This window comes from Coregonus lavaretus (assembly GCF_964263955.1).
Source record: "Coregonus lavaretus genome assembly, chromosome: 27".
In the NCBI taxonomy this organism is placed as follows: Eukaryota; Metazoa; Chordata; class Actinopteri; order Salmoniformes; family Salmonidae; genus Coregonus; species Coregonus lavaretus.
Window position 1 is genome coordinate 35,443,660 of NC_140014.1, and position 20,243 is coordinate 35,463,902.

General features: G+C 44.9%; 1 protein-coding gene across 1 annotated transcript in view; it reads right to left on the minus strand.

Annotated features, from left to right (window-relative positions):
- Window positions 1-1,255: 1,255 nt before the first annotated feature.
- Window positions 1,256-20,243, minus strand: part of LOC311102981 (nesprin-3-like) — a 42,467-nt gene continuing 23,479 nt past the window's right edge. The window contains exons 14-19 of the mRNA XM_084144483.1: window positions 18,422-18,594; window positions 16,706-17,996; window positions 16,296-16,454; window positions 11,886-12,074; window positions 10,532-10,573; window positions 1,256-5,915 (exon numbers count right to left, since the gene is read on the minus strand). Coding sequence (XP_084000609.1) covers window positions 5,727-5,915; window positions 10,532-10,573; window positions 11,886-12,074; window positions 16,296-16,454; window positions 16,706-17,996; window positions 18,422-18,594 — 2,043 coding nt within the window. The 3' untranslated portion in view covers window positions 1,256-5,726. The remainder of the gene's footprint in view (window positions 5,916-10,531; window positions 10,574-11,885; window positions 12,075-16,295; window positions 16,455-16,705; window positions 17,997-18,421; window positions 18,595-20,243) is intronic.

The window sequence follows — 20,243 nt, forward strand, 5'->3', positions numbered from 1 at the left end:
GTATTTCCAGGCCAGATTGAGTCTCAGTGGTGGAGCTGAGAAAAGCAGGCTTGTGTGTGAACGAGGATGCAGTCTGCAGAGAGTGGGTGGATGGGTAGAGACAGTGCAATACACACACACACACTAGAGATGCATAGTGTTATATAAGAGTTTGTGGGTAGGAGGGAAATACATAAAAAATCCCACGAGCACACACACACATTCACACAGAGATTTGAGCTCCAAATTGGTTGTTGTTTCGTATTTCCATATCCAGTGAATGGGTTGTTGGTACACTGCAACCATGGAACAGAGAGGGGATAAACTGTCCAACTACACCAAGAGGGAATTCCATTTGAATTAATTAGGCCAAACAAGGGCTACTGCACAGAGCAAAGTGTGCCACTGTCGCTATCAGCATTTGCCAGGTAGAGCAGAGTCCACAAACACACCCGGAAGGCAAACAGTCACCTGAGTGTTGCACCAGAGTGCTTGTCATGCATGGGTTGAGCCCCAGACGCAAATATTGTTTGTCTGCCAGGAGGGTGTGTGTGTGCATGTATGTGTAGATTTTGGAGCTCACCTCTAACAAATCAGATGTTTTGGCAGGCGGCCATATGCCTTCCTCAGATGAGACGAGCTGCTCTTGCTTTCACTGGTGGCCTAAATCACAGCCAAAACTACTGAGAACGTCATACTACGGCACAACTGCAAATCTCCTGACCTGTTTTGCAGTAAATGCAGAGTTCCTGTATCTCAGTATAGTAAAATAGCTAAAATAGTCAAATGAACACTGTACTGTAGGCCTAAATATCATAACACTTGCTTTAGTGAGGAAATGACCAGCTCACATTCAGCCAATAACGGTTGACACAGGCCCATTAAGGCTGATCTTGTTAGTGTCAAAGCTAACAACAGCATAATGGAAAATAAGAAATAAGAGAGAGAGAGAGAGAGAGAGAGCGAGAGAGAGAGAAAGCGAGAGAGCGAGAGAGAGAGAGAGAGAAAGAAAGAGAGAGAGAGAGAGAGCTAATGCTTCATATTTGACTGTGAGGCTGTGGCTGTGTCAGGTTTTGGGTGTCAGTAGGACTGGCTGTGTGTCGGGGGGGGGGGGGGGGGGGGGGGGGGGGGTGTAATAAAGCCCTTTTGTGGGGAAAACTCATTTTGATTGGCTGGACCTGGCTTCCCAGTGGGGAAGTACATTTCTATAGGCTCAACAATGACTGACACTTCATAGACTTCTGTCAGGTATACACATTGCATATTTATTGCCAGTTTGAGTACAATACAAAAATATTGGTTAAATAAAAGCTCTGTGTTGAAACATTTTAAGCATTTAGTTCATTTCAAAATATAGTAATAAAATAGAGTATATATTGTACCGTTTTACAAAAGCTTTGAATCTTCATTCCTGCCGGCATGTATGTTTAAAAGCCCATAAAAAAAAAAAAGTATATACTCATTTGCATAACACACTATTCCAATCTACGCTAATTACATTTTGAATACATTAATAGATTTATCAGAGCACTCAGTAAAGCTACTCCTGCCCATAACACACTGCAGAAGCATCTAATTAGGGGTTGGAAAATTCTAGTAACTTTCCAAATATTCCCAGGTTTTTCCAGAAATCCCGGTTGGTAGGTTGCCGGAATCAGTAAGGAATAAGCCAGAAATCCGTAATCCTCCAAGGATTTTTGGAAAACCTGGGAATTTTGTGCGTTACCGGAACTTTGCAACCCTAAATCTGTTACAGTACTTTATAATATTCCGACCTAGCCTGGTTGCCAGTGTCTATTTACCTAACATTCCACTCCTTGTAGGCTACTCCTTACATTTTTTATATTTTAGTTATTTAGCAGACACTCTTATCCAGAGCGACTTACAGTTAGTGAGTGCATACATTTTTCATACTCTTGTCAAGGAGTGTAATGTCAGCTATAAAGACTGGCAACCAGGCTAACTCTGACCATCCTCCAACACTATCCTTCTCCTATCCTTGATTCCCTGATCCTTTCAAGAGGAGCACTTCTTTAGAAGGTTCTTTTGAAAGTCCATATGGATGTTCCATATGTATGACTACACACATACAGTTCATGGCTGGCTATGCATTTGAACCTGCATCGATTGTAAAAGGATGTATACGTGTCTTGCTCACTATAGCAGTGCAAGAAGCAGAGTTTTTGTCAGTTAGACCTACTGTAGCTATTGCTACTCAAAATAATGCAGAATATCACTCTATGGTATAAGTATGGTGATTTTTGGTGCTATATATATATATATATATATATATATTGTATTTTACATTTAAGTTTAACGTTCTCCCATTTAAAAGCCTCTTAAGAGCTAGATATGTTGAATAAATATATTAAAGAAGCACATTGCATAACTTGTTTATTGATAACAGTAGACTGGTATAACTAGTCCAGCACACACTCAACTGTAATACTATGTATGCCTTCAATACTGCTTTGTACAAGCACTTTTCCTTCGATTTTTCCTTAAGAATAAAGTTGTTCAGTCATTTAACGTTCACGATGACAGACGAAGACAGCCCTCTGAGACCTTCACAGACGGCGAGAACAGACACACAGATTGTGCTTCAACATTCTGAGACGAGACAGGCTTCAGTCGAACTAACACATGCTCTCCCTCACTCCCAACAAAAGCTAACAGTTCAACTTTAATCAAATTTTAAACATCGGCAAACTATTTGTGGGTTATAATCTCGTAAAGCCGTAACAAAGACCAGGGCTTTGTGATAGGACACCAATAGAATAACTGGATTTAGTCTCCATTTCCCTAGCAAACCTCAGGTCAGTCAAACACACGTAAAGGGACAAATAGAAAAATGAGTGAATGAGAGAAGTCCACACTGGACCGTAAGGTCTGTGGGAGTGAGGAGAGGGAGGAGAGAGTGGGGGAGGGAGGGGGGAGGGGGAGGGAGGGGGGAGGAGGAGGAGGGAGATGGTGGAAAGAGAGAGGAGGAAGAAAGAGAGAGGGGGGATAGAAAGAGAAAGCAAGAGTGAGAGAGAGAGGGAAAGAAGTAAAGGTTGAGAGGTTCATTGAGTCGTTTTAAGAGTCTGCTCAAAAAAGGACACTCTCCCATTACAGCGGCTATTTCCATCTTATAATCTGGGCCCTGCTGAACATTACGTATAAAAACCAAAGTAAACTTAGCATCTAGAGCACTCTGTGGTCCAAGAAAACGTCAGGGGCCATAGTAGAAGGCTTTATAATTGCTATATTCACCAAACGGTTTAACTGTGCCAAGGGATCATTAGGAAAGTGTTCAAATATAGCATAGCACCTTGAGAAAAGAAAAAGCATATTGTTCAAACATGCATACCTACAGTACAGTACAAGTATGACGTATTTGGACAGTCAAAAGTGGGACATCCTGTTTACCATTACTGCCTGGCTTGCTTGCTTCATCATCAGTATCTGTTAGATTTGAGTTGACTCATGATATTGTGTTTTGGGGGGACGTGAGAACATCCTACATCTAGAATGTTTACTATTCCTGATCATTGAAGTCAGCGCTAGGCTGTCATTAACACAGCTCTACAATAAGGGTACTTCACGCAAAAGGCATTACGTACAGTCGTGGTCAAAAGTTTTGAGAATGACACAAGTATTGGTCATCACAAAGTTTGCTGCTTCAGTGTTTTTATATATTTTTGTCAGATGTTACTATGGTATACTGAAGTATAATTACAATCATTCCATAAGTGTCAAAGGCTTTTATTGACAATTACATTAAGTTTATGCAAAGAGTCAATATTTGCAGTGTTGACCCTTCTTTTTCAAGACCTCTGCAATCCGCCCTGGCATGCTGTCAATTAACTTCTGGGCCACATCCTGACTGATGGCAGCCCATTCTTGCATTATCAATGCTTGGAGTTTGTCAGAATTTGTGGGGTTTTGTTTGTCCACCTGCCTCTTGAGGATTGACCACAAGTTCTCAATGAGATTAAGGTCTGGGGAGTTTCCTGGCCATGGACCCAAAATGTCGATTTTTTGTTCCCCAAGCCACTTAGTTATCACTTTTTGCCTTATGGCAAGGTGCTCCATCATGCTGGAAAAAGGCATTGTTTGTCAACAAACTGTTCTTGGATGGTTGGGAGAAGTTGCTGTCGGAGGATGTGTTGGTACCATTCTTTATTCATGGCTGTGTTCTTAGGCAAAATTGTGAGTGAGCCCACTCCCTTGGCTGAGAAGCAACCCCACACATGAATGGTCTCAGGATGCTTTACTGTTGGCATGACACAGGTCTGATGGTAGCGCTCACCTTGTCTTCTCCGGACAAGCTTTTTTCCGGATGCCCCAAACAATCGGAAAGGGGATTCATCAGAGAAAATGACTTTACCCCAGTCCTCAGCAGTCCAATCCCTGTACCTTTTGCAGAATATCAGTCTGTCCCTGATGTTTTTCCTGGAGAGAAGTGGCTTCCTCGCTGCCCTTCTTGACACCAGGCCATCCTCCAAAAGTCTTCGCCTCACTGTGCGTGCAGATGCACTCACACCTGCCTGCTGCCATTCCTGAGCAAGCTCTGCACTGGTGGTGCCCCGATCCCGCAGCTGAATCAACTTTAGGAGACGGTCCTGGCGCTTGCTGGACTTTCTTGGGCGCCCTGAAGCCAGCTTCACAACAATTGAACCTCTCTCCTTGAAGTTCTTGATGATCCGATAAATGGTTGATTTATTTGCAATCTTACTAGCAGCAATATCCTTGCCTGTGAAGCTCTTTTTGTACAAAGCAATGATCACGGCATGTGTTTCCTTACAGGTAACCATGGTTAACAGAGGAAGAACAAGATTTCAAGCACCACCCTCCTTTTAAAGCTTCCAGTCTGTTATTCTACCTCAATCAGCATAACAGAGTGATCTCCAGCCTTGTCCTCGTCAACACTCTCACCTGTGTTAACGAGAGAATCACTGACATGATGTCAGCTGGTCATTTTGTGGCAGGGCTGAAATGCAGTGGAAATGTTTTTTTGGGATTAAGTTCATTTTCATGGCAAAGAGGGACTTTGCAATTAATTGCAATTCATCTGATCACTCTTTATAACATTCTGGAGTATATGCAAATTGCCATCATAAAAACTGAGGCAGCAGACTTTGTGAAAATTAATATTTGTGTCATTCTCAAAACATTTGACCACGACTGTACAGGTTAAAAATAAAGCTTTAAAAACATCTTACAATCATGCAAATAGGAAAAAAAGCATAACGTAATTTGTGAGGGTTAAAAGCAGTTTAAAAGTATTATCCACATCCACACCAGTCTTTAAAACGCTAGTAAGCCATGATAGGTATTTTTGGTATATGATCGATCATACGCAGTTATTTTCTAAGACCATGTAAGCATAATTTCACCCTTTAAATAAAGGCAATAAAAATCCACCTCCTTATCCCACATCATCTCCGCTCTCTACTCCAACAACTGTTTGGTGGCCATGAGCTACCGTGGTACTGTGAATAGGAGTGTGGAGCGCTCTGCGGATGGATGGATGGATGGATAGAAGTGCTGCCTGCCTGAGTGATAGGGGAGCTGAATTGGCCTGACCATGTGAGTTGCAGAATGGAGAACAGCTTGAATCAAAAGGAACAGGTGGAAACAGCTGAGGTCACCAACCCACACATACAGCAGAAACGCACTCACACACTAACTGACCCAAACTAACACACACACAGAATGGATCGAGGGTGAAGCGGAATGGACTTCATAATCCTATATCTCCTCTCCTATGTGGGTGGAGGTCCGTCGTAGCGGAGCATGATGTTGAAGGAGCGGGCAAAGTTGTTGGACAGAGAGCAGCTGGAGCCTTCGTCCATCCAGGGCAGGAAGAATGCGAAGAGGAGTAGAGCCAACAGCAGGAGCCAGAGGGGCAGGGCCACCCAACACACACGGTACAGCAGGCCTGGAGTCTTCTTCTGCAGGGAGTCAATATAGAGAGGTTAAACACACATACTGTTTATATACACACACACACACACCTAGTCAATTACACAAACACACTCCCAAACAACACTAGTGTGTACAACAAACACATTTTAATTCACGTAATTCAACCCGTCAATTTTTGGGGGGTAAACAGCTGGGCGTGAGAAATGTAACCACTCTCTAATTCATAGACAGAGCTATGGATGCAAGGACTGACCATCCATGAGATGAACATGATGGTCCCTTTAAAGGGAGTGTTATACTGAGTCACTTCAACATGAGTCACACAGTAGGGTCACACAGTAGGGTCGATGTTAGCTAGCTAGGTAAACAACATAGAAAAGGCTCACAGCCCTCTCAATACAATCAGGGTTGGGATGACACACACACAGAGCGTTCTTCCAAGTGAAGCGAATAAATCCTCACCCACTCACTCATGTTCACTACCTCAACAAGACTGCTCCATCAACCACCAATACTTTGCTGTGAGTGACACTACAGTTTTTCTTTCATCTGTGTCTGCTGTTGTTTTTCTCATAACAACAACCTGGGGGTAATCTCAGTTAACTAGCCTCCTTATTTTTAGCCAGCCATGCACCTGCTGCGTTCACAGCTCACTGATAGAGACGGAGAGAGAGAAAAAAGAGAGAGAGAGACAGTGAGAGAACAGTTCTACATTTCGCCCCAAATGGTTGAGGAAAGGATTGTAGAATGGTATACTGATCCTAGACCTGTGCCAACAGGCAACTTCTGCCTAGAGCAGAGAGAATTGGGAACAGGCTGTCCACTTGCTTAGCCATCAACAGATGGAGAGGAGGTGTGAAAACAAGACTCCAGATACAAGTTGCCCTTAAAGTGACCTTACAACAATGGCTAAGGCAACATCTACCTACACCAAAACATGGAGCAAATCCTCTGGAATTTAGTATAATGTCCAGGGCTCCCACACTGTGGGGATCTGAGGGGGTGAGGGAGGGGCTCCTCTCAACCCCTTTGAGACAGAAAGAAAGACAGAAAGAAAGACAGAAAGACAGAAAGACAGAAAGAAAGAAAGAAAGAAAGAAAGAAAGAAAGAAAGAACAATCTGCAGCACCCGGCCTCACCCTCCTAGAATCTGAAGTCAAATGTCTACTGTTTGCTGATGGTCTGGTGCTTCTATCAACAACCAAGGAGGACCTACAGCAGCACCTTCTGCACAGATTCTGTCAGAACTGGGCCCTGACAGTAAATCTCAGTAAGACAAAAATAATGGTGTTCCAAAAAAGGTCCAGTTGCCAGGACCACAAATACAAATTCCATTTAGACACCGTTGCCCTAGAGCACACAAAAAACTATACATACCTCGGCCTAAACATGTAACTTCCACAAAGCTGTGAACGATCTGAGAGGCAAGGCAAGAAGGGCCTTCTATGCCATCAAAAGGAACATAAAATTCGACATACCAATTAGGATCTGGCTAAAAATACTTGAATCAGTTATAGAACCCATTGCCCTTTATGGTTATGAGTTCTGGGGTCCGCTTATCAACCAAGAATTCACAAAATGGGACAAACACCAAATTGAGACTCTGCATGCAGAATTCTGCAAAAATATCCTCCGCGTACAACGTAAAACACAAAATAATGCATGCTGAGCAGAATTAGGACTATACCCGGTAATTATCAAAATCCAGAAAAGAGCTGTTAAATTCTACAACCACCTAAAAAGGAAGCAATGCCCACATTCCACAACAAAGCCCTCACCTATGGAGATACTGTATAAACCTAGAGAAGAGTCCCCTCAGCCAGCTGGTTCTGGGGCTCTGTTCACAAACACAAACAGACCCCACAGAGCCCCAGGACAGAAACACATTTAGACCCAACCAAATTATGAGAAAGAAAAAAGATAACTATTTGACACACTGGAAGGGATCAACCAAATAACAGAGCAAATTGGAATGCTATCTGGCTCAAAACAGAGAGTACACAGTGGCAGAATACCTGACCACTGTGACCCCAAATTAAGAAAATCCTTAACTATGTACAGACTCAGTGAGTCTAGCCTTGCTATTGAGAGAGGACGCCATAGCCTGTCTTCTCTTGAGAGCCAGGTCTGCCTATGTGCCCACTGCCCACAAAATGAGGTGGAAACTGAGCTACACTTCCTAACCTCCTGCCAAATGTATGACCATATTAGAGACACATATTTCCCTCAGATTACAGACCCACAAAGAATTTGAAAACAAATCAAACATTGATAAACTCCCATATCTGTTAGGTGAAATACCAGTGTGCAATTAAAGCCGCAAGATTTGTGGCGCATTGCCATGAGAAAAGGGCAACCGGTGGAGCACAAACAACATTGTAAATACAACCTATATTTCTCTGTTAATTTATTTTTCCTTTCATAGTGCAACTACCTGCACATTGTTACAACACTGTACATAGCCAATAACATAACATTTGAAATGTCTATATTCTTAAAACTTCTGTGTTTAAAGTTGACTAATGTTTCCCTTGTTTATTTCCCTTTTGTTTATTGTCTATTCAATTTGCTTTGGCAATGTAAACATATGTTTCCCATGCCAATAAAGCCCTTTGAATTGAACTTGAGTTGAGAGAGAGACAGAGAGGCCATCATTGTAAACGAGAATATGTTCTTAATTGAATTGCCTAGTTAAATAAAGGTTAAATAAAAGTAAAACAAAAAAGGAGAGAGAGAGAGAAAGAGAGAGAGGGGGATCTGAGGGGGCGAGGAAAAAAAGTGAGGGGGCATGGCATTTCTTAATCTCCTCTCCACCCTACTGGGTTTCCGAATTAACTGGGGTTTGTTGGAGACGGCACACTTGACTTGGTGTCAGTCCTGAGTGGTCAGACCTATTGCCCATAGAGCTGTGTTCACTAAAGCCCAGAGGAGTGGGGAGGCTCAAAGGCTCCACTGAAGGGGGACTGTTGCTGCTTTTATCGTTTTTAAACTCTCTGGAGCAGTCCCATCCGTACATATTTTGTTTGTTTATAGGACAAAGACAGAAAGGAAAGAGTGGAGAGAGAGGAGAGAGTGTGCTGATACAAACACATGCTGTAGTGATACAGTGGGGAGAACAAGTATTTGATACACTGCCGATTTTGCAGGTTTTCCTACTTACAAAGCATGTAGAGGTCTGTAATTTTTATCTAGGTACACTTCAACTGTGAGAGACGGAATCTAAAACAAAAATCCAGAAAATCACATTGTATGATTTTTAAGTAATTAATTTGCATTTTATTGCATGACACAAGTATTTGATCACCTACCAACCAGTAAGAATTCCGTCTCTCACAGACCTGTTAGTTTTTCTTTAAGAAGCCCTCCTGTTCTCCACTCATTACCTGTATTAACTGCACCTGTTTGAACTCGTTACCTGTATAAAAGACACCTGTCCACACACTCAATCAAACAGACTCCAACCTCTCCACAATGGCCAAGACCAGAGCGCTGTATAAGGACATCAGGGTTAAAATTGTAGACCTGCACAAGGCTGGGATGGGCTACAGGACAATAGGCAAGCAGCTTGGTGAGAAGGCAACAACTGTTGGCGCAATTATTAGATAATGGAAGAAGTTCAAGATGACGGTCAATCACCCTTGGTCTGGGGCTCCATGCAAGATCTCACCTCGTGGGGCATCAATGATCATGAGGAAGGTGAGGGATCAGCCCAGAACTACATGGCAGGACCTGGTCAATGACCTGAAGAGAGCTGGGACCACAGTCTCAAAGAAAACCATTAGTAACACACTACGCCGTCATGGATTAAAATCCTGCAGCGCACGCAAGGTCCTGATGGAGGTGGAAAAATCATTCTTTGGGGATGCTTTTCTGCAAAGGGGACAGGACGACTGCACCGTATTGAGGGGAGGATGGAAGGGGCCATGTATCGCGAGATCTTGGCCAACAACCTCCTTCCCTCAGTAAGAGCATTGAAGATGGGTCGTGGCTGGGTCTTCCAGCATGACAACGACCCGAAACACACAGCCAGGGCAACTAAGGAGTGGCTCCGTAAGAAGCATCTCAAGGTCCTGGAGTGGCCTAGCCAGTCTCCAGACCTGAACCCAATAGAAAATCTTTGGAGGGAGCTGAAAGTCCGTATTGCCCAGCGACAGCCCCGAAACCTGAAGGATCTGGAGAAGGTCTGTATGGAGGAGTGGGCCAAAATCCCTGCTGCAGTGTGTGCAAACCTGGTCAAGACCTACAGGAAACGTATGATCTCTGTAATTGCAAACAAAGGTTTCTGTACCAAATATGAAGTTCTGCTTTTCTGATGTATCAAATACTTATGTCATGCAATAAAATGCAAATTAATTACTTAAAAATCATACAATGTGATTTTCTGGATTTTCTGATTCCGTCTCTCACAGTTGAAGTGTACCTATGATAAAAATTACAGACCTCTACATGCTTTGTAAGTCGGAAAACCTGAAAAATCGGCAGTGTATCAAATACTTGTTCTCCCCACTGTATATGCATTTCATAGGCTGCGCTTAGACCACTGGACCACCCCAGGCCACACGACTTTCCAGTTTGAACTACACTGAATATGAAAGGAATGTTTGACCAAGACAAAAGCATTGACACCGATTATTAACTGTACCTTAGCTGTCCTGGTGTGTTCCTCTCGTCCAACAGCACCCTGCTGGAAATAAACCAAGAAAACATACAAGTCAATATACTGCATGTGCTTTATACAGTACAGTTCAGTCAGACCATTACCTAACATTGATGATACACTGTTACCTTGTGGTAGACCAGGGAGGAGGCTCAACTTGCTGTTGAGAGTTAGAATAATAGAATACACAAGGTGCAATTTCGAAATATGGTTGTGCATCAGCAGTCAATCAATTAGCCCATGTCAGCAAAACATTTTTAGATTGGTAAGTTAGTCTAGCGGCCAGCTATCTAAACTTGTAGTCAGCATGGTGGAATTACCGACCGGGGTGGGGCCCATTGATCATCAGTTATCATATTAAAAACGGCAAACATTTGCCTCCACCCATATGGCAAAATGTGTAGAATTGCAGGAAATTTGTTAGAAAACTACAGCCGCAAGATTTGTGGCCCATTGCCATGAGAAAAGGGCAACCAGTGGAGCACAAACAACATTGTAAATACAACCTATATTTGCAAGGTGGGTGGGGGAGGGTATGCAGAGCCAGCCCTCATGATGAGTTCTGTTTTTTTGTGGCCCCCAACCCATCAAAGATGCCCATCCCTGTGGTAGACCAATGTATCGTCTCTTTATTATGGGATACTCTTTAACGCCCTCTACTGGATGTACATTTTACACTGCACCCGATTCCATATATAGTGCACTACTTTTGTCCAGAGCTACAGTATATTCAGGGTTTGTTTCGTCACAATATTGTTTTGAACGTTCGTTCTGGACTGATGGCCAACTGAGCATTCTACTCAATGCATCGTCAATGAGCGCTGATGAAAATTTCATCAAAAGTACATTACAGTGGTTTAGAAATACAATGCCATTCAAAGGGAGGCAAATAATTAGTAGGAAAACCTTTTGTCATCATTTTGATGTCGCCAGATTGACTTCAGATGCAGTATAACGTTAGCTAGTTAGCTACGATTGAGGGGAGGACGCTGGCTTTTAGCTAACTACCGTTAGCATTGCTAGCTATTTTTGACAAACTTTGCTAGCTAATGACAACATTGCCATTTGTCTAAAGTAAATTTGACGACATGATAATGCTGGCAAAGTTGTTTCCTACTAAACATTTGACTACTTCAGCAATGTAATCGTATTTCCAGGCAGTCGTTAGCCTCCGTCCAGAATGACTGGGCTTATCATGACTTTAGGGCACCACAATTACGCCACGCGACCGAGTGACCGAGCTGCAACCTATGAATAGGTCCTGGTCAACAATAGTGCACTATAAAGGGAATAGGGTGCCATTTTAGAGGCACAATACAATTTGCACAGTATCGTTTACCTTGACATTCAACAGGGCCTTGAGGTCTCCAACGTCCTTCAGTTTGGACTTGTAGATCATCCAGCGATAACGTATCTCCTCCATGCCCACATCCTCAGCCCCACGGTCAGCCCTGGCCCCGGCTACAGCCCAAGGCATCAGCAGTAGCTGGAACTGCTCCTGACCCCAGTCCACACTGGACCGCAAGGTCTGTGGGAGGGGAGAGAGGGGGAGGGGGAGGGGAGAGAGGGGGGGGGGAGAGGGGGGGGGGGGGGGGGAGAGGGAGGGAAATGGTGGAAAGAGAGAGCGAGGAGGAGAGGGGGGGATAGAAAGAGAGGGCGAGAGAGAGGAGGAGAGAGAAAGGGGGAAGAGAGAAGGGGAGTGAACAACAGAGGGATGGAGAATGAGGAAGCCTGAACTGTTGCATTTGGCTGAGGGATAAGCAGGGAAATTGCTGCATCATGTAATAACAATAAGCAATGTGTCAGTGAGTAATGTCTACACAGGATCTTTGCACAGGAGAATACATGCCACAGTAAATCCTGAAGGAATAATCCTTCATCTCTAATGAAACACACACACAGTATATCCCCAATCAAACATCTCCAATCCCTGTCTGCCTTGAATCAATGTCCACTGTCTGCTGACTGAATTTGAAGCGTGCTCTGTGTTCCCATACTAACAGATACATCTTAACCACTAACATGGCCTGCTAGCGCCCCAAATAGCACCCTATTCCCTATATAGTGCACTTCTTTTGACCACAGCCCTATTTCAAAAGTAGTGTACTAAATAGAGAATAGGGTGTCATTTTGGACCTAACCTGTCTGTCAGGCAAATTGTGGTTGGGATGTAACGGTCCACCTGTCAGTTCAGCTGCCAAAAGTTAGTCTTCTAGAGGAAGGCCAGAGCCTCGCTGTAATGTTCCCGAGTGGCGCAGTGGTCTAAGGCACTGCATCGCAGTGCTAGCTGTGCCACTAGAGATCCTGGTTCGAATCCAGGCTCTGCTGTAGCCGGCCGCAACCGGGAGACCAATGGGGCGGCGCACAATTGGCCCAGCGTCGTCCAGGGTAGGGGAGGGAATGGCCGGCAGGGAAGTAGCTCAGTTGGTAGAGCATGGCGTTTGCAACGCCAGGGTTGTGGGTTCGATTCCCACGGGGGGCAAGTATGAAAATAAAAAAGAATAATGTATTCACTAACTGTAAGTCGCTCTGGATAAGAGCGTCTGCTAAATGACGTAAATGTAATGTAAGGTAAAGTTAGTCTTCTAGAGGAAGGCCAGAGCCTCGCTGTAAAGTTAGTCTTCTAGAGGAAGGACAGAGCCTCGCTGTAAAGTTAGTCTTCTAGAGGAAGGCCAGAGCCTCGCTGTAAAGTTAGTCTTCTAGAGGAAGGACAGAGCCTCGCTGTAAGGTAAAGTTAGTCTTCTAGAGGAAGGCCAGCGCCTCGCTGTAAGGTAAAGTTAGTCTTCTAGAGGAAGACCAGAGCCTCACTGTAAGGAAAGGTTAGTCTTCTAGAGGAAGACCAGAGCCTCACTTTAGGGTAAAGTTAGTCTTCTAGAGGAAGGCCAGAGCCTCGCTGTAAGGAAAGGTTAGTCTTCTAGAGGAAGACCAGAGCCTCACTTTAGGGTAAAGTTAGTCTTCTAGAGGAAGGCCAGAGCCTCGCTGTAAGGTAAAGTTAGTCTTCTAGAGCAGGGTTTCCCAAACTCAGTTCTCGGGACCGCAAGGGGGGCACGTTTTGGTTTATGCCCTAGCACTACACAGCTGATTCAAATAATGAACTAATCATCAAGCTTTGATCATTTGAATTAACTGTGTAGTGTTAGGGCACAAACCAAAACATGCACTCCTTGGGGTACAGAGGACCGAGTTTGGGAAACGCTGTTCTAGAGGAAGGCCAGAAGGTTTGTGCATTTGTCAGGGACTCGCTGTAAGGTAAAGTTAGTCTTCTAGAGGAAGGCCAGAGCCTCACTGTAAGGTAAAGATAGTGTTCTAGATGAAGGCCAGAGCCTCGCTGTAAGGTAAAGTTAGTCTTCTAGAGGAAGGCCAGAGCCTCGCTGTAAGGTAAAGTTAGTCTTCTAGAGGAAGGCCAGAGCCTCACTGTAAGGTAAAGTTAGTCTTCTAGAGGAAGACCAGAGCCTCGCTGTAAGGTAAAGTTAGTCTTCTAGAGGAAGACCAGAGCCTCACTGTAAGGTAAAGTTAGTCTTCTAGAGGAAAACCAGAGCCTCGCTGTAAGCTAAAGTTAGTCTTCTAGAGGAAGGCCATAGCCTCACTGTAAGGTAAAGTTAGTCTTCTAGAGGAAGGCCAGAGCCTCACTGTAAGGTAAAGTTAGTCTTCTAGAGGAAGGCCAGAGCCTCGCTGTAAGGTAAAGTTAGTCTTCTAGAGGAAGGCCAGAGCCTCGCTGTAAGGTAAAGTTAGTCTTCTAGAGGAAGGCCAGAGCCTCACTGTAAGGTAAAGTTAGTCTTCTAGAGGAAGGCCAGAGCCTCACTGTAAGGTAAAGTTAGTCTTCTAGAGGAAGGCCAGAGCCTCACTGTAAGGTAAAGTTAGTCTTCTAGAGGAAGGCCAGAGCCTCGCTGTAAGGTAAAGTTAGTCTTCTAGAGGAAGGCCAGAGCCTCGCTGTAAGGTAAAGTTAGTCTTCTAGAGGAAGGCCAGAGCCTCACTGTAAGGTAAAGTTAGTCTTCTAGAGGAAGGCCAGAGCCTCACTGTAAGGTAAAGTTAGTCTTCTAGAGGAAGGCCAGAGCCTCACTGTAAGGTAAAGTTAGTCTTCTAGAGGAAGGCCAGAGCCTCGCTGTAAGGTAAAGTTAGTCTTCTAGAGGAAGGCCAGAGCCTCGCTGTAAGGTAAAGTTAGTCTTCTAGAGGAAGACCAGAGCCTCGCTGTAAGGTAAAGTTAGTCTTCTAGAGGAAGACCAGAGCCTCACTGTAAGGTAAAGTTAGTCTTCTAGAGGAAGACCAGAGCCTCGCTGTAAGCTAAAGTTAGTCTTCTAGAGGAAGGCCAGAGCCTCACTTTAGGGTAAAGTTAGTCTTCTAGAGGAAGGCCAGAGCCTCGCTGTAAGGAAAGGTTAGTCTTCTAGAGGAAGACCAGAGCCTCACTTTAGGGTAAAGTTAGTCTTCTAGAGGAAGGCCAGAGCCTCGCTGTAAGGTAAAGTTAGTCTTCTAGAGCAGGGTTTCCCAAACTCAGTTCTCGGGACCGCAAGGGGGGCACGTTTTGGTTTATGCCCTAGCACTACACAGCTGATTCAAATAATGAACTAATCATCAAGCTTTGATCATTTGAATTAGCTGTGTAGTGTTAGGGCACAAACCAAAACATGCACTCCTTGGGGTACAGAGGACCGAGTTTGGGAAACGCTGTTCTAGAGGAAGGCCAGAAGGTTTGTGCATTTGTCAGGGACTCGCTGTAAGGTAAAGTTAGTCTTCTAGAGGAAGGCCAGAGCCTCGCTGTAAGGTAAAGTTAGTCTTCTAGAAGAAGGCCAGAGCCTCACTGTAAGGTAAAGTTAGTCTTCTAGAGGAAGACCAGAGCCTCGCTGTAAGGTAAAGTTAGTCTTCTAGAGGAAGACCAGAGCCTCACTGTAAGGTAAAGTTAGTCTTCTAGAGGAAGACCAGAGCCTCGCTGTAAGCTAAAGTTAGTCTTCTAGAGGAAGGCCAGAGCCTCACTGTAAGGTAAAGTTAGTCTTCTAGAGGAAGGCCAGAGCCTCGCTGTAAGGTAAAGTTAGTCTTCTAGAGGAAGGCCATAGCCTCACTGTAAGGTAAAGTTAGTCTTCTAGAGGAAGACCAGAGCCTCGCTGTAAGGTAAAGTTAGTCTTCTAGAGGAAGGCCATAGCCTCACTGTAAGGTAAAGTTAGTCTTCTAGAGGAAGGCCAGAGCCTCACTGTAAGGTAAAGTTAGTCTTCTAGAGGAAGGCCAGAGCCTCGCTGTAAGGTAAAGTTAGTCTTCTAGAGGAAGGCCAGAGCCTCGCTGTAAGGTAAAGTTAGTCTTCTAGAGGAAGGCCAGAGCCTCACTGTAAGGTAAAGTTAGTCTTCTAGAGGAAGGCCAGAGCCTCACTGTAAGGTAAAGTTAGTCTTCTAGAGGAAGGCCAGAGCCTCACTGTAAGGTAAAGTTAGTCTTCTAGAGGAAGGCCAGAGCCTCACTGTAAGGTAAAGTTAGTCTTCTAGAGGAAGGCCAGAGCCTCGCTGTAAGGTATATTTCTACCATCTTAGGGCTTTGTTTGGTACACTCTGAACAGAATGTCCTACAGATGAAATACACATTTTTAATGAAGTTCTCATGTAGCACGCATATTACTTCGAAAATAACTTGTTTTAAGCAATCTCTAACCATAAGACGGCCACAGACCTAGAGTAACTTGTCATTTTTGTGTGAATATAAACAGGAATGGAATACTGGAATACTGAAAATGCAATACTGTATATTTCTGAGAGGAAACATCAGCACCAACCATGAGTGTGTTCTGCCTGATCTTGAGTTCTTTGGTGCTCAACGGTCCCTCTGTGTTGAGAATCCCTGAGAGTGTATCGTTCTCCTTTCGTAGCCAGGCCTCAAACTCCCTCCTCCTGTCCTCATAGTCCCCTACACTCAGGGTTGCCCCAACACTTGCCTGAAGGACCCCAACAACAACATAATCAGCAACAACATCAACAACAACTTACTGTAGGTGATATTTCACAAAGAAGGATCAGTTAGCTAATTTTCTTAATGTTTCAGTTTATAACGGTAGTTGAATATGGGTTACAGAGTATTGAGAGACGAGTCAATTATAGTATGGCCATTTAAAGTTTATCTTCCTTTATGAACTAGAAAATGTGATTATTATGGTTGGAGTTAATAGAATCAGTGGAGAAGCCATACCGTGGTGTGGTGACATGAGCCCTGTAGCCCTCCAGAGGTTTTTCTAGCAGAGCCTTGCTGGGATGACAGAGTGTAACCCTCCATGACTGAATCTTCCATCCTGGTCTTGATAGGTGGGAAGGAGCCTCTGTGTCGCAGGTGTCCCCCTACACTGTGGTCTCTCATTTCACCTGTTCCCTCTTCGTAGTTGCCTCTGCTGCCGTGCCCTAGCCCTGAGCCTGACCCTAACCCAATGTCTACCTCCATGGCCAGGGGTTCAGCCATCCCTCTGGACCTCTGCTCGTCCACCCACTCCTCTGTCCGCCCGCTACTGCTAGACCCAGACACCCCCACCACACCACTACCCCTGGAGCCAGAACCACTAACCCTGGAGCCAGAGTCCCCCACTAAACCGTTAACCCTGGAGCCAGAGTCCCCCACTAACCCGCTAACCCTGGAGCCAGAACTGCTAACCCTGGAGCCAGAGTCCCCCACTAAATCGTTAACCCTGGAGCCAGAGTCCCCCACTAACCCACTAATCCTGGAGCCAGAGTCCCCCACTAACCCACTAACCCTGGAGCCAGAACCGCTAACCCTGGAGCCAGAGTCTCCCACTAACCCGCTACTCCTGGACCCAGAGCCCCCCACCACCACCCCTCCTCCTCCACCCTGGGTGCTTCTGCCTCCTGTGTGGCCTGATGTCATCCCTGTTGTTCCCGCTCTGGTCTCCTCCTCTCCTCCCTGACCGTACCCCCCTCTCCAAACGATGGAGTCCACCTCCTCTACACCCAGGCTGTGCTCACCGCCACCCCTCTCCTTCTCCCTTTCCCTTTCCCTGTCCCTGCTTCCACTCACATTGTCCTGTGCTCGTCTCTGACTGCCCCCCAAGGTTAACGTCATAGGACTCAGTTGTTGACCAAGAGTCTGTCGATCACTGCCCTGTCTCTCCCCATGTTCAGAGAGATCCATATCCTCCACACTGCCCTCAAACCCTCCCTCGACCCAAATACCCTCTTCTGCTCCACAACTCTCCCCTCCTTCCCCTTGCTCCACCCTTCCTCCTGACCCTGTTCTTCCCCCTCTCACAGCCCCCACCCCAGAGCTCTGAGAGAGCCAGACCCCATGGCCCTCTCCTGGGGATCCCTCTGGAGCACCCTCCCTACTGCTGCTGGAGCCTCTACCCTTGATCATGTCTCCTCCCTCCCCAGGAAGAAGCTCCCTGGCTGGGCCTGGCCTCTCCCCAGCCTGGCTTCTCACCATCTCCCTCTGGGTGTCTGAGTCAGGGTCCTCAGAGCTGTGCCCATTCAGCAGCCTGGGAACGGAACAACAGACAGTAAGTACTGAAGGCATCTCTTAGGATTTTGTAATTGGCCGCATGAAATACTTTTCACCCAGATGCAGGGACAGCATAAGTCATATAATTACTTCTGTGTAGAAGGTTTTGGAGATAAATGTGCACAAGCCATAAGAGGTTGTCGAGGACCTCAACTGAAATCCACTAAACTACAGATGAAGTAGTAGTAGTAGTAGTAGTAGTAGTAGTAGTAGTAGTAGTAGTGGTACTAGATTACTTCTCCCATAGAGACCCTATCATTCACTAGAGTGGCAGATGTCATAGACCTACATAGCTCTAGAATGTGATAATGTCAGCCATCTTGGTCAGGAATAAGTAACCCTTCTAGTGTTCTGTATCTAATTCTATGAGTTTTGCCTCCAGCCCACTGTAGTGTAGTGTACCTGAAGAGGTTGAGGCTGAGGTCATGGAGGGCCATCCAGGACTCCCTAAGGTGCTTCATGTCCCTGAGGATGTGCACCCGGCCCTCTTCAGAGGTCCTCTCCAGCACCCCCTGGCCCTGCACCTCTGTCTGGTGCAGCTGCAGCTCCTTCTCTGGGAACTCACCTAGTGCCCTCTACAGGGCCAGACGACGATTAACACAGGACAGGACGGGACTTAGACTGTGGCCACACAGAGACGTACAGTACCAGTCAAAAGTTTGGACACACCTACTCATTCAAGGATTTTTCTTTATTTGTACTATTTTCTACATTCTAGAATAATAGTGAATATATCAAAACTATGAAATAACACGTGGAATCATGGAGTAACCAAAAAAAGTGATAAACAAATCCAAATATATTTTATATTTGAGATTCTTCAAATAGCCACCCTTTGCCTTTATGACAGCTTTGCATACTCTTAGCATTCTCTCAACTAGCTTCACCTGGAATGTTTTTCCAACAGTCTTGAAGGAGTTCCCACATATGCTGAGCACTTGTTGGCTGCTTTTCCTTCACACTGCCGTCCGACTCATCCCAAACCATCTCAATTGGGTTGAGGTCAGGGGATTGTGGAGGCCAGGTCATCTGATGCAGCACTCCATCACTCTCCTTCTTGGTTAAATAGCCCTTACACAGCCTGGAGGTGTGTTGGGTCATTGTCCTGTTGAAAAACAAATGATAGTCGCACTAAGCCCAAACCAGATGGGATGGCGTATCGCTGTAGAATGCTGTGGTAGCCATTCTGGTTAAGTGTCACAGTGTCACCAGCAAAGCACCCCCACACCATAACACCTCCTCCTCCATGCTTTACGGTGGTAAATACACATGCGGAGATCATCCGTTCACCCACACCGCGTCTCACAAACAAAAAATCTCCAATTTGGACTCCAGACCAAAGGACAAATTTCCACCAGTCTAATGTCGATTGCTCGTGTTTCTTGGCCCAAGCAGGTCTCTTCTTCTTATTGGTGTCCTTTAGTAGAGGTTTCTTTGCAGCAATTAGACAATGAAGGCCTGATTCACACAGTCCCCTCTGAACAGTTGATGTTGAGATGTGTCTGTTACTTGAACTATGTAAAGCATTTATTTGGGCTGCAATTTCTGAGGCTGGTAACTCTAATGAACCTATCCTCTACAGCAGAGGTAACACTGGGTCTTACATTCCTGTGGCGGTCCTCATGAGAGCCAGTTTCATCATAGCGCTTGATGGTTTTTGCGACTGCACTTGAAGAAACTGAAATGTTCCGTATTGACTGACCTTCATGTCTAAAAGTAATGATGGACTGTCATTTCTCTTCGCTTATTTGAGCTGTTCTTGCCATAATATGGACTTGGTATTTTACCAAATATGGCTATCTTCTGTATACCCCCCCTACCTTGTCACAACACAACTGATTGGCTCAAAAGCATTAAGAAGGAAAGAAATTCCACAAATTAACTTTTAACAAGGCACACCTGTTAATTGAAATGCATTCCAGGTGACTACCTCATGAAGCTGGTTGAGAGAATGCCAAGAGTGTGCAAAGCTGTCATCAAGGCAAAGGGTGGCTATTTGAAGAATCTAAAATACAAAATATATTTTGATTTTCTTAACACTTTTTTGGTTAATACATGATTCCATGTGTTATTTCATAGTTTTGATGTCTTCACTAGTATTCTACAATGTAAAAAATAGTAAAAATAAAGAAAAACCCTTGAATGAGTAGCACTGTTCAAATGTTTTAACTTTTGATGATGTCATCGGGTATAACTTTTTTTACTTGATATATTTTTCTACAAA